A 14,935-nucleotide genomic window follows, 5' to 3' on the forward strand; every position below is an offset into this window, starting at 1 on the left:
GCCCCCGGGGGGTGTGGGCCCGGGGGCTGCCGCTCAGCTGGCCGCCCTCTCGTGCAGGGACCTCTCCTTGATCAAGGTGATCGACGTGGGCCGGCGGTTCCTAGTGAACAGAGTTCAGGACCACATTCAGAGCCGCATCGTGTACTACCTGATGAACATCCACGTGCAGCCCCGGACCATCTACCTGTGTCGGCACGGGGAAAGCGAGCACAACCTCCAGGGGAAGATCGGAGGGGACTCGGGTCTGTCCAGCAGAGGCAGGAAGGTAGGGGGGAGCGCAGGGAGTCCCTGCATGTGTGTGGGGTTGGAGGGGGGGTCTCCACGGCTTTGGGGGAGCATGTCCCTGCAGGGGCTGCTCCTCACTCTTCTGACGATGGCAGAGTAACGTCCCTGATGTGGCGTGGGACAGGCCTGCACCGCTTCTCCGGGGGGCGCAGGGTGGGCGCAGGAGCCTGAGCCCAGCCTGCGTGTCCCTTTTGTCCCGTGCCCTCCCAGTTTGCGAACGCCCTGAGCAAATTCGTGGAGGAGCAGAACCTGAAGGACCTCAAGGTGTGGACCAGCCAGCTGAAAAGCACCATCCAGACGGCAGAGGCCCTTCGTCTCCCCTACGAACAGTGGAAGGCACTCAACGAGATTGATGCTGTGAGTGCGGCGCGGGGTGGTTGGGGGTGGGGAGGCCCCCCCCCCCCCCGCCGGCCTTGGCTGTGGGAGGTGGGAGGCTGGAGCCAGAGGGCTCGGAGGCTTCTCCCCTCCCCATCTGCCCGAAGTGAGAGCCCCTGCCGTGTGGGCTGGCTGGCGGTGATGCCCGTGTTCCCACCAGGGCGTCTGCGAGGAGATGACCTACGAGGAGATCAGGGCCACCTACCCCGAGGAGTACGCGCTGCGGGAGCAGGACAAGTACTACTACCGCTACCCCACTGGGGAGGTACGTGCGCAGGTGTGGCCGCGTGTGTCCAGGCCGGGCATGAACCCGGGGAGGCGGGGTGGGCAGGAGGGACTCTTGCATCCCGCCTCCCCCAGCGCCTTTGGACGCTTGTTCCGGGCACACTCACCCCCGACTCGAGGCTTCCCGGACTGAACCTTGTAAAGGGCCCCAGAGAAGCACAGTTGTATTTTCCCGTGAGCAACAGCGGGAGGCGTGTTCCTCTGAGGAGTCCGTACTGAAGTCATGGGCGGTCATTCCCTCGGCTGCAGACCAGACGGCAGATGTGACATTGGTCCGCAGGCCGTGGGCACGAATCGAACTGAGGGCACGCGTAGCCCCATCTGGCCAAGTGAGCGCTGGAGTGTGGGTGGCACTCTGGGGGGTCCATGCAGGCCACCAGGTGACATCTGCTGGCTCCTCGCCACTGTCTGCAGGCTGTCTCCATCTCTGTCTCACTCGCGCTCAGGGCGCTGACCTCCTCTGAGGCTCTGGCCCTCGTTCCTGGAGCCTGATTAGTAAGAGAAAGAGGGAGGACCCCAGAGGGAGTGGCGTGCGTGGGAGCCTTGGTGGTCTTAAGAGCCACGGGCCTGCCCCTTTCTTTCTCAATTTCTTTATTTTATTAAGAGGAAATGCACATAATATGAAACTTGCCATCTTGAAGTATATGGTTCGGCAGTGTTTAGTATACTCGGGATACTGTGTAACCATCGCTGCTAATTCTAGAACATTCTATCATTCCAAAAGAAACCCCAGCCTGTGACTGCCTAGCCCCGGGTCCTGGTGACCACGGACTGTTTGTGTCTCCGTGGAGTGGCCGATTCTGGACGTTTCATGGGCATGGGGTCGTACAGCATGTGGTCTTCTGTGTCTGGCCTCTTTCACTGAGTTAACACGTTCAAGGTCCACGTTGTAAGCCTGTGTCGGGTCGTCGTCCCCTCCCTCCCCCGTGCGGAGGATCAGGATGCGGTAGTGGGAGAGAGGATGCTCTGTGCTCCTCTTGGAGGATTGCTTCTCCACGTCCTCACCAGCATGGGGCCAGTCCCTCTTGCCTAGGAAGCTGGTTGAGGAGGGTCCCCCAGTGCCCATGAGGGCTGCACCCCTGAAATGCCACTGGCTGTTGATGAATGATCCCACATCCTCTTGTTTTTCTTTTTTTTGAAATGCCACTGGCTGTTGATGAATGATCCCACATCCTCTTGTTTTTCTTTTTTTTTTTTTTAAGATTTTATTCATGAGCGAGACAGAGAAAGAGGCAGAGACACAGGCAGAGGGAGAAGGAGGCTCCCTGTGGGGAGCCCGATGTGAGACTCGATCCCAGGACCCTGGGGTCATGACCTGAGCCCAAGGCAGGTGCTCGACCACTGAGCCACCCAGGCACCCCTGTGCCCTGGTTTCTAACCACAGGAGCGGTGTGCTGGGCTAGCAGAGCCCCTACCCTGCCTGCCTGTGCCTCTGCCCAAACCCAGCATCCCCGTCCCTGTCTTGCAGTCCTACCAGGACCTTGTCCAGCGCCTGGAGCCGGTGATCATGGAGCTGGAGCGCCAGGAGAATGTGCTGGTCATCTGCCATCAGGCTGTCCTGCGTTGCCTCTTGGCCTACTTCCTGGACAAGAGTGCAGGTGCTGCTGGCTACTGAAGCTTCCTCTTGGTGGTTGGGTAGGGGATTAGGAGCCAGTTGGGCTCCCCAAAACGGAGGAGGGAACTGGTCTTTGAATTTGGGGTTGCTGCAGACCAGGCCTTGCCCACCAGAGCACGCAGGCCAGGCCGGCAGCTTGCAGAGAGGCCTTCCCGGCCCAGGGCTTCCTGGCCGCCCTCGGGACGGTCTGCAGAGCACCCTGTGATGCTCAGGCTGATGTTCAGTGGACCTGCCGGCTTCGTGCAATGGCCCCGAGAGTCCTCAGCTGTTCACATCTCGGGCTCAGGGGCCCTGGGTCGGGGGGCCTGGGGGCTGCTCTTCCCTTCAGCCCACCTCTAAAGAATAAAGCACTCAGAAAACTCTCACGAGACTTGAAATTTAAACCTGTGTCTACCCAGGGCTCATACCTAAACTGTTTGGGGAATTGAGGAATGACCCCCCCCAACTTTTTTTCTCTTTTTTTTGTAAATTCTAATGTGTGAGGGTGTTTTTGGGGTTGGTTTTAATTCTGTTCGTTTGGCTGGGTGTTGCTTCTAGGGCCACCTGCCTTGAGCAGGAGAGGCCTGTGTGTGGGGTTGGGGGAGGCAGAGATGCTCCTGCTCAGCCTGGACCCCGAGGGTGCCGCCACCACCACCACCACCACCACCACGGAAGGAGCTGTCCCTGGGGACCTGCAGGTGTTCATCCTCGAGGCTCCTGTCTCACCGTGAGGCCCTTTCTCTTCTTTTCAGAGGAGATGCCTTATCTGAAATGCCCCCTTCACACGGTCCTCAAGCTGACCCCTGTCGCTTACGGTGAGTACCTCGGCTCAGCCCCTCACACCCTGCACCCTCCCCACCCCCCGGGACAGTGGCTCCTGGCGTCTCTGGGGCTGGAAGCGGCCTGTCCCCTGGAGCCCGAAGCCAACCTCTGTCCCCACCCTCCCCCAGGCTGCCGCGTAGAGTCCATCTACCTGAATGTGGAGTCCGTGAGCACGCACCGGGAGAGGTCAGAGGTGAGTGCGAGCCCGGTGCCCCCGGCCCTCCAGCATCCCCACCTTGTCCTCCGTTCCCAGAGGGACTCTGTGGAGTGACAGGGCCGGTGGCTGCGAGCCCTTGGGAGGTCCCCACGTTGCGTTGCCTGTAACCGCGTGCCCGTGTCTTCCAGCGGGTTCTCGCTGGAGAAGTGTGTGTGGAGTTGGCCGGTCTCGACCCTCCCCTGCCCACCTGCCTTTCCGTCCGTGCATTCCTGCCGTGTCTTTCTTTGTGGCTTCCTTGCATCTTCTTTTTTTTATTTTCCCTATTTTCCTCCCCCATTTCGACTCAAGTGGGTATCAGAGCAGAAGACGCATTCCGCTCCCGCAAGCTTGACTGTAGCACAGCTGCTGTCTGTTCCTCTGGGGCAGCTAAGTCTCCTTTCTTCAGGTTCCAGAGTTACTGGTGCAAACGGGATGGGTGGAGGCGCAGAATTAGCAGGAAGACGAAAACCTTGGAAAGGAGCCGGGGCTGGCCAGATGCTGTGGTTCGGGAAGTAGGGACTCGAGGGAGGCTGGATGTGGAAGGCTCCGTCAGGAGACCCTAGGCCTGGTCATATCCGATTTCCCCTGGGGAGGCCTTGCACTTGGGGGGCAGCCTGGCCGGAGCCCCCAGAGGCTGAGCAGCGTGCTGCCCGGGCGTAGTTGGGAGGGAACGGCGGGCTTGCTGTATACCAGCTGTCAGACCGCAGTGCGTCGCCCGCTGACCCTTGCTCTCACACCACGGCGACCGTCCCGTCTGAGCAGGACACCTGCCTCCCCATTCCCAAGCTTGGCCACAAGATTCTGGTTTGAAGATCCCAGCTTCCACCAGCGGTTGGCTGGCTGATTGGCCGTAGGGAAAGGAGGACGGCCAGCCTCGGCCCTGTGTCGGCCCCGCTCCCGGCCGTGGGTGGGGCTGAGGGCCAGACGCCCTGCCTGACTCTGTCCGCGGGTCCGGGCCTCCGCTGGGCTCCGATGGCCCCTGGACACTGTGCAGAGCTGGGGCAGCGTCTCAAGGGAGACAGTCAGGCCTCCACGCAGGCCGCGGGGCTGCAGGCTGTAGGGACACAGGCCTGGGGACGGGCCCGGATTCCCCGGGTTCCAGTTGCGTTGTCACTTGCTGGGAAGGCTCTCGTTCGGCCCTGGCTTGCCGTTCTGCAAACCTCAGGTTTTCTGCCTCTTTGGTCTCCTTGGCAGGGGTTGAAGCTCCCGTTTCTGGCCCTAAGCCGGGGTGTCAGGTGTCGTGATGGGGAGCAGGAGCCACTGTGCACTTGCCGGCTCGGCTCGCGAAGGGCGAGGAGAGCCCAGCACCGCCCCCACCCCCTCCCGCTGTCCCCTCTGCTCAGGTCCCCCTTCCCAGTTCTCGACGCTCTTGGAGGCTGGCAGCCAGGTCCCTTCCTCCGACCTCGACCTTGTTAGCTGCCGTCATGGGACAGCTGTCTGCACAGCTGGTCCTGCTGCTTGGCCCTCCCCTGCTTTGCGAGCGTCGCGTTTGTCCGAGTGGGTGTCTTGGAATGTTCCCGAAAAGGGGTTCAGCACATCATCCCTCGTTCGTGCCGACCGGGGAATCAGGACCAAATGGCAGCCTCGAGGTCCTGGGGCCAGTCACCGCGCTCAGTCTTGAGTCTGTAAAATCCAGAAGCAGAGAAACGTGTTTTGTTTGGTGTTGAGGTTTTTTTTTTTTTTTTTTTTTTGGTGTTTTTGTTTTTGGCTTATTTACCGCCCCACTCCTCGTAACTGTCGCCTTCTCTCTTTTGTCTTTGTCTCGCTTAGGATGCAAAGAAGGCACCTAACCCGCTCATGAGACGCAATAGTGTCACCCCACTAGCCAGCCCCGAGCCCACCAAAAAGCCTCGCATCAACAGCTTTGAGGAGCATGTGGCTTCCACCTCCGCTGCCCTGCCCAACTGCCTGCCCCCGGAGGTGCCCACGCAGCTGCCCGGACAAGTGCGTTGACCCCTTTCCTCTCTCACAGTCACTGTGGGTCGGGAGGAGAGCGCCCGGGGGTCCGCAGGGGCCGCAAACCCAGGCCTGCGTGTGTGGGCGGTGGCGGGGGGCGGAGGGGGGGAGCGTGGGGGTGTGTCCCCGAGGTCGTGCACCCTGGGGTCCTTCCTTGCCAGCCGGTCTGAGGAGCCGGTCTCCACGGGGCAGAACTGGGCAGAGCAGAAGAAATTCCCGAGCGTCTGCGCCCCACTCTCATTCCCGAATGCTCTGTTGTCACACGAAATCGAAGAACAAGCCCTAGTCGACAAACCTCCCTTCATTCAGCTGGGTCACCGGCCACACGTGGCCTGAGGACGCCTATTCTGTCCCAGGCCGATGGCCGAGTATCTGCCTCACATGCCCCCGTGCACATTCCCTGTCGTAGGGAAAAGCGTGTTCTCCTCCAGAGCCGGGGTAGAGCCGCCTTCTCACGTGACACGGGTGCCACCTCACGCCACGTAGTAAAGACCCCAAAAGGCAAAAACCCCAGCTAGCTTTCCCTTGTGCCGTTTGCTGTGAAGATGAAAAGCTGCAAGATGCTGGCTGTTGGGCGCTAGGATTTATTTTCAGAAGAGCAGCAGTCGTCTTTCTCAGTGGCCACTAGGAATCTTTGCCACTACGTGAGACCTGGGAGTTTCCCGGGCACAGATTTGGGGGCCACCTCCAGATCTCCCCTCACCTCCACCCACCGTGTCCGGGCCCTTTGCAGATAATGTCAGAGGCTGAATCTCAGATTGGTTGTAGGAGCTCAGTGCTGGGGCCCGCAAACCCGCGTTTGGAGGCGTGTTTAAATCCGTTGCTGTCTGGACTTGGGTCGTGGGGGACAGTGCCGGGCAGCCTCAGACAGGCCACCGAACCTCTTCAGGCCTCAGTTTTCCCATCTGTGGGTTGGGGGCAGGGAGAGATGGTACCTCCTGCAAAAGGCAGGTCACGTGGGGCGGTTTGTGCTGAGCCCCTGACACATCGATGTCCGCCACGGGCGCCAGCTGTGGGATCTTATCGTGTCTTTGCGTGAAAACCGAGGACTGAAGTGGTTTGTGGGTGACATTTGGCGTTTGCTGTGCGGGCACAGTTGGAAGTTGAGAGGCTGCTGTCGCAGACACTCCGAGGCCGGACTGGCCTGGGCCGGGGCTGCGTCTGCAAGGTCACGGAGGACGCGCGGCTGGGGCTCCCCCGACTCTGACAGGACAGCCCTTGGGGGTGGTCCACCCGAATCCTCAGGAAGTCTGGAAGCCATTGGGTGGTGCTGGGCGGGGAGGGTCCATGGGGCCTCATCCCAGCAGAGGATGTCCTGGTTTCAAGTGACGCGGGGCCTGTACCCTGTCCCTCTACTCACTTCTCTCTCTCCACTTTTTCTCTCTGCAGCCTTTGCTAGGGAAAGCCTGTTTGTAAGTATTTTTCTCTGAATAATTTTGCTACTCGCACCTGTTTCTCCTTGCTTGCCAGTGTGGCCTCCTGCCTGATAAAATGTGGGGGATGAGGACAGTTTCTGTCAAATCTGACAGAGGGAGATGACCATGCGGGAGGGGGAAGGGGACTCATGAATATTTAGAAAAGGAGCCAAGAAGCTATGTGGCCCAGCTGCCCTCAGTGCGTCCTGCTGCCGCCACTGGCCACAGCTGGCTCCTTCCTTGCCCACACCTTGGGGTCCTGGTGACTGTTAGGACTTGCTGTAGGGCATGGCTAGACCTGAGTCTGCTTTTTCCCTCGGAGTCAGAATTTGGTGCCAGTCGACGCCTTATGCCCGATGCATCGGATGCATCGTCTTTGAGGGTCTCTGCCTCCGCAGGGAGAGGCTTTTCATGTTGAAAGGAAAAGTAACCCAGGGCCTAGTTTGCAAGACAGGAGGACAGGCTCTGGGGGGTGGGGGTGGGGGGGTGGGTGTTGGGGCTGCAGCCCTGCAGCCTCTCCCTTCTGTCCCAGTGGAGACCCGCTCCCCTCGGGGCTCTGGGACCCTGGCACTCTGGGGAGGTCTCTTTGGGGACCGTGGCTGTGGATCTGGTTGTCCTGTACCAGCACCTGCTTAGCCGTGATGGTCACGTTCAGGATTGGGTGCAGCATTCGAATCAGACCTGTTGGTTTCCCATGTCCTTTGCTGGCGTTCTGCAGGGCGTCTCTGGCTAACCGTCAGCTGGAGCAGCTGCTAGATAATTCAGTGTCTCTAGGGCTCCTGTGGCCCCCACCAAGGAAGGAGCCCTGAGGCCTTCCATCCTGGAGTTCCATTAACAGCCACCATGATACCCACCTGCCCCGGCCCCTCAGGGCATTACCTGCCTATCCTCCCTTTTGCCAATCGGGTGACTCAGTGAGCTCAGCCTGGGGGCTTAAAAGTGTGGCTTGTTCTTGGAAAACGGTTGTTTCATCGTGCTTGGATCAGGGGCCCCCACCAGCAGCGGAATCTATTTTGCGATGCGGCTTGTTTGCATATAGCCCGTGTCTTTGGGCCTTAAAATACCCTAGGAGGTCCATGGGGGGCAGTTCTGGTCCTTTTTACCAGATGACCCAGAGTCAGGCATTTGCCTGTGGCCGTCCAGCTAGTCAGTAGCACACCTGGGTCTCCTTCTCCTGAAGGCCGACCACTTTCCCTCTGCTGGCATAGTCTGGGCACAGTCCGGGTGCTCTCACCTACCCCTGGCCCCGGGCACCTGATGTCTGCGGCCCGTGGGGCACTGGCCAGAGCCGTTGGGTGCTCCTTTCAGCTCTTGCAGCTTCTCCCTTGCAGCTGTCCTCTGCGCCTAGGCTGTGTTTGCTTACCGGGGGCCTGTCCGTTAAATTCAGTCTTTAAAGATGGACTGTCCTATGTCTGGTTCCTCCTGGAACCCAGGCGTTGCACACCGAGTGCTTCTAGAGCAGGAGATTCCCCTGCCGTGAAAATCAGCCTTTGGATTTGGAGCCTTCTACTTTTGCATCTGTGCATATCCTCTTCTTTTTGAGTCTCATGGCCTGGTGTTGCCAGGAAAGAGATCTTCCTGCTGGGAGGAGGGTCCCCCTTGGGCATCTCGCCCACCTTCTTTTTTTTTTTTTTTAAGATTTTATTTATTGATTCATGAGAGACACACAGAAAGAGGCAGAGACACAGGTGGAGGGAGAAGCAGGCTCCCTGCAGGGGTCCTGATGTGGGACTCGATCCTGCCAGGATCAGGCCCTGAGCTGAAGGTAGATGCCCAACGGCTGAGCCACCCAGGTGTCCCACCCCCGACCTTCTAAGGTTGAACTTGCCCCTTCTCCATGGCTTCTAATGCCTTTGGCTAGAATCCCTCCAGGTCAGCAAAAAATGTACCCTCTGGACCCATCACACCCTGCATTCCACTCCGGGGTCCCGGCGTCCAGCCCAGCCTGGGAGGGTGAGCCTGTGTCTGAGACCGCAGACCCCTGGTTTTACGCCTCCATTCAAACCGAGCCGGGTTTGGATCTTGGTTTTCCTACCCGACCGTCCGTCTTTGGAATTCTGGGCGAGGTCCTGCCATTCCAAGCTCTTCTGTTTTCTCATCTGCAAGATGGAGACAGTAACGTAACGAGGTGTTTTGGTGGTGACGCTGCAGGTGCAGCGCTTAGGATACCCGGCACAGAGAGTGCGGGGCGGGCAGGAGCCGTTAGTGTAGGAGAGTCTGCGCCCCCTGCTTTGCTGCAGTGCCCGGGGCGCTGGGGTTTGGCTCCTGCTGCACTTTGACCCCCCCCCTCCCAGTTCCTCTGCACGGGCCCGGCGGGGTGTCTTCTCAGGAGCAGCAAGAGCGCCAGGACTGGGGGCCGGGGGGACCCCTGGGGCTCTCTGGGGTGTGGCCTGAGCACACCCGGGCTGGGCGCAGCGCCCTGCAGCCCTCCCCTGGGGTGGCGCCCGTGCTCCGGGGCCGGCTGGCCGTCGGGCGGCCTCGATTTTGAAGTTTCAAACGCACACGAGAAAGAAGCTCCTACTAAAGCTGTTTTCTGTTCTTTTCTGACATGCTCTTCCCTTCCCCCCCACTATGCTTGAAAGACGAACTGTTTGTCACATTTTCTCAAAGTTTTCTCCCTACTAACCTTGGAAAGGTAAATGGCTCGGTGCATGCCCCTCCCCGTCCCCCCCACATCTCCCCGAGTCATGGCATCTCAGCCTGCCAGGGCATCTCGGTCTGTGTGAAGACTGGCCATTGTCAAGTCTGTGACTCATACACCCCGTGCCGGAGAACACTTGTCTTCCAAGAGCCGCACCATTGTCTGGAGGTCCTCTCTCTCTCGTTTCCTCGTTTCCCTCCACATGGCCTGAGCCAGGGCACCATGAGTGAGTGATGTGACGTGGCCTGTGCCTGCAGTCCCCAGTGTCATTGTTGCATCTGTCATCATCCGCGGGCGCTCCAAGCCCTGGGCGTGAGAGGTGTGCGGGCGGGCTCGGGCCGGCAGGTGCGGCGGGAGCCCCCACGAGTGGCGGGGTGCAGGCTGCCAGGTGCCCCCCGGGGAGGCCCCCCCGGCCACAGACGCCGCGCGGTGTCCTCGTGGCGGGGGGCGGCCCGGGCTGGGTGGGGCTGAGCACGGGCTTGCGTAGCCCGGTGCTTCCCACGAGGCTCTTCTCTGCAGATGTCCCCGGTCCTGCACGGCAGGGGAGCCGGCCGGCGCCATCCCTGGACCCCTGCGTGTCTGTGTCCCGGCTTCCGCCCTCCCCTTAACCCTGCCCCCTTCGCACCGACTTGCTGGAGACACTCGGGATGGGAAAGAGCACCTTCCCAGATTGGGTTTCCTTTCTTTGTGGGGTGGATTGAGGTTGGACAGAGAGCCCGCCGCTGGGCAGTGGCAGCTGCCATCTGTCCCCAGCTGATGGGAACACTTTTTTTTTTTTAAGGGGGTTTTGAGACTGGTCGGCTTCACAGGGGGTAGGACTTCCAGCTACGGTTGCTTTTTGTTAGAACAGGAAGAGCTTTAGTAACACTTGCCCGTCCCTGCCTGGCTTCCTCGCCGGGGTTGTCCCCGTCACCACCCGCCAGCCCGTGGCACCCATGTCCTAGCTGCCCAGCCCATGTTCTGGAACCAAGATTCCAGGGGCCGGAGTGTGTGGTCTACTTGAGCCACGTTGGGAGGAGAGTCCTTACACTTCTGTGGAGGAAGGCGCCATCCCCCACCCCTCCCCATATCTCTGCAGGCGGCAGGAGCCCCCCAGGTGCAGGCGGGGGCAGTCCCAGGGCTCCAAACAGTCCCCAGAGCCCCGACCCACGATAGCTGCCTGCTGCCCCCTGCCTCCTAGAGGCAGATGCCAGGCCTCTGCCCCGAGGGTCCTCTCCCGGTGACCCGGGCCTAGCTTCCACCACGCTCCTGCAGCCCACCTGCCCTTCCTTCCACCCGTTAGGCCCTGGCGCTCTTCTGGGGCCGTGTCCTTTGTCTGAGGGAGGGGGGTGGTCTTGACTGCATGGCTTCATTTAGTCTTTGGGTTTAGGAGCTTAGTGGACAGTAAATAATAATTCCCCTTCCTTGCCCCTCTCTTCTCCTGGAAACAGAACCTGAAAGGCACCCAGAGCGGCATCGACGCCAGGACCCACTGAGGCAACCCCGTCGGTTTCCATGCCAGTTCCATTCCTACCGCTTAGTTAGTGCTTTTCCATCTACCCGAGGCCAGCGATCCCAAGGACTGCTTCCAGCCCGGGGTGGGTGGTGTGGAAGCAGGGCCCGCCGGCCGCAGAGAACCGTGCCCCCCACCCGCCAGCGGCGGGGCGGCCCAGACCCCAGGAGGCCTCTCCTCGTGTGCTCACATGCGTGGAATCCGTGCTGTGGCCACCCCCGCCCCGCGCTCTCCTTGGCCTCGCGGACCCTCCACGGGGCTTGGGAAGGACAATGAGCCATGGAAGAAGTGGGACGAGCCCCTCCCCAGGAGGGGACGTTGGCCTCCATGCTGTTTCGTTTTGTTGTAGTTTCTATGATCCTGACCTGGTATGTCCCCAGCTTGGGGAGGTGACGCTGGCCCCACAATCCTAAAATTCAAGGCAGCCTAGATCCCAGGTGCTGAAGATGATGGGATGGTGAACACTTTCACAGGGCTCTTCTGTGCCTCGGGGCCCGGAACGCTGCCCTGCGAAGGAAGGGTGCGGACGGGTGCGGGGCGGGGGCCGCAGGTGGAGAGGGGGGCGGTGATCCAGATGCGCTTGTGCCATCAGCAGCCCCCTGCCGCGGGTCCCCACGCCCCGCCTCTGTTCTGCCCCTGGAGATGCTGACGGACAGTCTGGCCGTTTAGACAAGAGGAAATAATCTTTCCGGCATAGCCCTGGGGCTGCCATCCTGCAAGAACCGAGGCACCTGTGAGGCGGCTCCCCGGGGGCTGCTTGCTTTTGCACTTTCTAAGTGGCGGAGCACGAGGCCAGAGAGATGCACCTTCTCTGGAGGACCTTGGGTGATGTCTGGGTTTGGTGCCCCGGGAGGCCAGAGCTCCGTGGGGAGTGGGGCATGCTGCCCACGCGATGGGGAGCTCTGGGGGACCCCAGTCCACCAGCCCGGGAGCACACTGTTCAGATCATTGCAAGGCTGACCCAGCATGTGGAGCAGAGGTGATCAGGGGTCCGGCCTCCTTCCTTCCGGGATGTTTGTCGCCTCCCTGTGTTTCCCGGGAGGGGACAGTGGCCCAGCCCAGGCCTCAGCTGTGGCCACTTCCAGGAGGCTGGCTGTGGTCTCCTGGTGGGACTGAGCTCAATCCTGCGTATTTTTGTGGAGCATCTGCTGTACACCTGGCACGCTGCCGGGTTGCTCAGAATTCCGAAGAAGAGAATGTCCTCGCTTGCCTTTGTGGCTCCTGTGGCATCTTTGGGGGGGTGGTTCAAAGCAGGGCTTGTGGGACATACGGTTCTGAAGACCTGTAGTGTCTGCCTGCTGGTTTCTCCTTGCTGCCTCCGTGGACTGGGGACGAGGAGGTGTCTTGAGGCCCAGAAGAAAGGATTTGGAGACTCTGGTAGAATTTGTCCAAATGACCCTTTGAAGGATCTCTAAAAGCTGGTGCCAAAGGTCACTTCCCTTGCTCGCCCTCTGCTTTCGAGCCTGACAGCCTCGCCCCTCCTAGGTCTCAAGGCAGGTGCTGGGAGCGGGGTCGCTGGGGCTTGGACATCCAGAGTGGGAACCGGACGATGCGCGTTTCCCTGCTTGGGGTTCGGTGGGAACCTGGGGTGTGCTTCAGATACCATAGAGTCCCATCCGTGGGGTTCACACCGAGCCATTCAGATCCTCCCCCCATTCTTCCCCCGTGGGGCACTTTGCCCAAGAGGATGTCCGTGTATCCCAGTTCCTGTGCAACCGAAGATGGGTTGATTTCCCTTTCCTACCATCCTGAGTCCCGTCAGACGGCAAGTGTGTGTGTGCACCAGCACGTGCTTGTAGGTTGGTCGTAGTTTTTGACAGAAGGGCCTGCGGCTCTGCTCTTGAGAATGGCCTTCTCCTTTTCACGCTGGCTGCCGGAGCCGACTCGGAGTCTTGACCCTTCCCAGCTATCCAGGTGGGGCCCTGTGCAGGTGCATCCCCCCTGCCTGACTGCTGAGGTCGGTCCCTACGGAAGCAAACATCCTGAACAGCCGGCTGTAAAGGCCCAGGTGGGGCGAGAGAACAAACACGGACGAGGAGAGAGACCTCTGAGAGAACAGAATGCTGTCCAGATGAAAGCCGTGATCGGACTTGAGGCGCTGGACGGAGGGAGTGTTTGAGCTGCAGTCACGGGGCACCTGCTGCTCTGGACTCTTGCCTCTCACCCTGCCCCCCACTCCACCCCCTGAAAAATATCCGGGACCAATTTTGTTAACTTAGCATAAGTTTGTTTTTGGGTGGGTTTACCCCTGCCCGTAATTCTGTCCTGAGACCACGGGCGAAGCTCATCACTTGCGGGGAGAAGAGACACAACCACACCAATGATGTTTTCGTTTGTAATACTTGAAATTTATTTTTTTATTATTTTGATAGCAGATGTGCTATTTATTTATTTAATATGTATAAGGGAGCCTGAAAATAGAAAGCTGTATAGATTGGGTTTAGTTGTTCGTTGGTTGGTTTGGGGGCCTTTTACGTGTGACTTAAGACTTCTCTGTGTTCTGTATGTTGTCTGAATTAATGACCTGGGATGAGGCTGTGCCAGCTTTCAAACAGGGGATGCTTTTCAGAAATTTGTATATTTTGCAATTGCCGAAACAATAAAATACCTGGTTGAAATAAGCGGATGAAGTGTACCTCTGATCTTTCTCTGGGGGTGTGGGGGGTGTGGTGGTGGTGACACTTGTGGTCAGTGCACCAAGTTTCTACCACTGGGCTCTTGACTGACCTACCATCCATCATCGTCCTTTAACCAGGACATGCAGGTCCTGATAGGTCCTGGTGGACTAGAACACCCAGTTTACAGTAGGGTGCCCTTTGGGTTCTATGGGTTTTGACAGATCCATACTGATGGGGTGTCCCATCACCACATACAGAGGCCCCACGTTTTGTGTTCCCTTCCTCCCACACCCTTGCTCTTCAGCCCATTCAACAGAAGCATGCTCATGCAAGCATTGCAGCTCATGATGGCCCCAGGCAGAATTAGAGGAAGGCATTTGGTTTTAGGTTCTGGGTTCCTTTCACTTTCCCTGCCGTCCCCCCACCCTCTTGTGGCCCTTTCAGTTTCTACTGGGGAAAAAACTCAGTCGAACTTCTAGGGTCACTCTACTACTATTCCTGAGCAAGTTATTTTACTTTAGCACTTTTGTCTCTACGGATGAGGACTTTCTCATACAGGCAGGGTCGAGGGCTGGATGAGAACACGTGAGTGGCCGGAAGGCAGCCCTGAGTATCTCCTTTACACAGAGTATTGATGACCGACAGTGCTCTCATTGGGTCTGACTTTTCTCCCGTGGGCGCCCCCTGTTCTCCAGAAATAGACCTTGCTCCCAAATAATACTTTCCGCCTCCCTTTCGCTTTCTCAACCCTAGCTGTGAAGAGAACAGGAGTCAGCAGTTGGGCACCTCTATTCCAAGGTTATCTGTAACCAGCGTGGTGGGGCCAAGAGCTTTGATAAAGGGCCTTGGCTGGCAACAGGGAGTGCAGGCAGCCGCTGCAGGCCGGGCCTGACCCACGCTTCAGGCCAGCCTCTCAAGTTCTGAGCCCATGTTTGAGTGCTCGTTATGTGTTGGGTGCAGGGCTTCGCGATGTGGCCTTCACAGATGTGGGTCTTTGCCCCTAGATTGGGGCTGATGTCTTAGGTTATCTACCAAAGAAATTAGAAGGTGGTCCTAAAAGAGGTTGTATGCATACTTTTTTTTTTAAGATCCCATTTATTCATGAGAGACTCAGGCAGAAGGAGAATTAATCCGGCTCTGTGGGGAGCCCGATGTGGGATTCAATCCCAGGACTCTGGGATCACAACCTGAGCCAAAGGCAGATGCTGAACCACCCAGGTGCCCCTGTTTGCATACTTTAAAGTCCTAGGCCTACC

At 59.0% G+C, this 14,935-nt stretch overlaps 1 protein-coding gene across 4 annotated transcripts in view; it reads left to right on the top strand.

Annotated features, from left to right (window-relative positions):
- Positions 1 to 13,687, top strand: part of PFKFB3 (6-phosphofructo-2-kinase/fructose-2,6-biphosphatase 3) — a 75,159-nt gene extending 61,472 nt beyond the window's left edge. For 2 of the 4 annotated variants that reach the window (XM_055331483.1, XM_055331479.1), the window contains exons 8-16: positions 58 to 265; positions 496 to 642; positions 821 to 925; positions 2,414 to 2,543; positions 3,292 to 3,354; positions 3,490 to 3,554; positions 5,328 to 5,501; positions 6,903 to 6,925; positions 9,511 to 10,993. In XM_055331483.1, the coding sequence (XP_055187458.1) occupies positions 58 to 265; positions 496 to 642; positions 821 to 925; positions 2,414 to 2,543; positions 3,292 to 3,354; positions 3,490 to 3,554; positions 5,328 to 5,501; positions 6,903 to 6,925; positions 9,511 to 9,553 (958 nt within the window). In that variant the 3' untranslated portion in view covers positions 9,554 to 10,993. The other 2 variants (XM_055331481.1, XM_055331480.1) reach the window with 2 other exon arrangements.
- Positions 13,688 to 14,935: the final 1,248 nt, after the last annotated feature.

Source organism: Nyctereutes procyonoides, unplaced genomic scaffold, assembly GCF_905146905.1.
Source record: "Nyctereutes procyonoides isolate TBG_1078 unplaced genomic scaffold, NYPRO_anot_genome, whole genome shotgun sequence".
Lineage (NCBI taxonomy): Eukaryota > Metazoa > Chordata > Mammalia > Carnivora > Canidae > Nyctereutes > Nyctereutes procyonoides.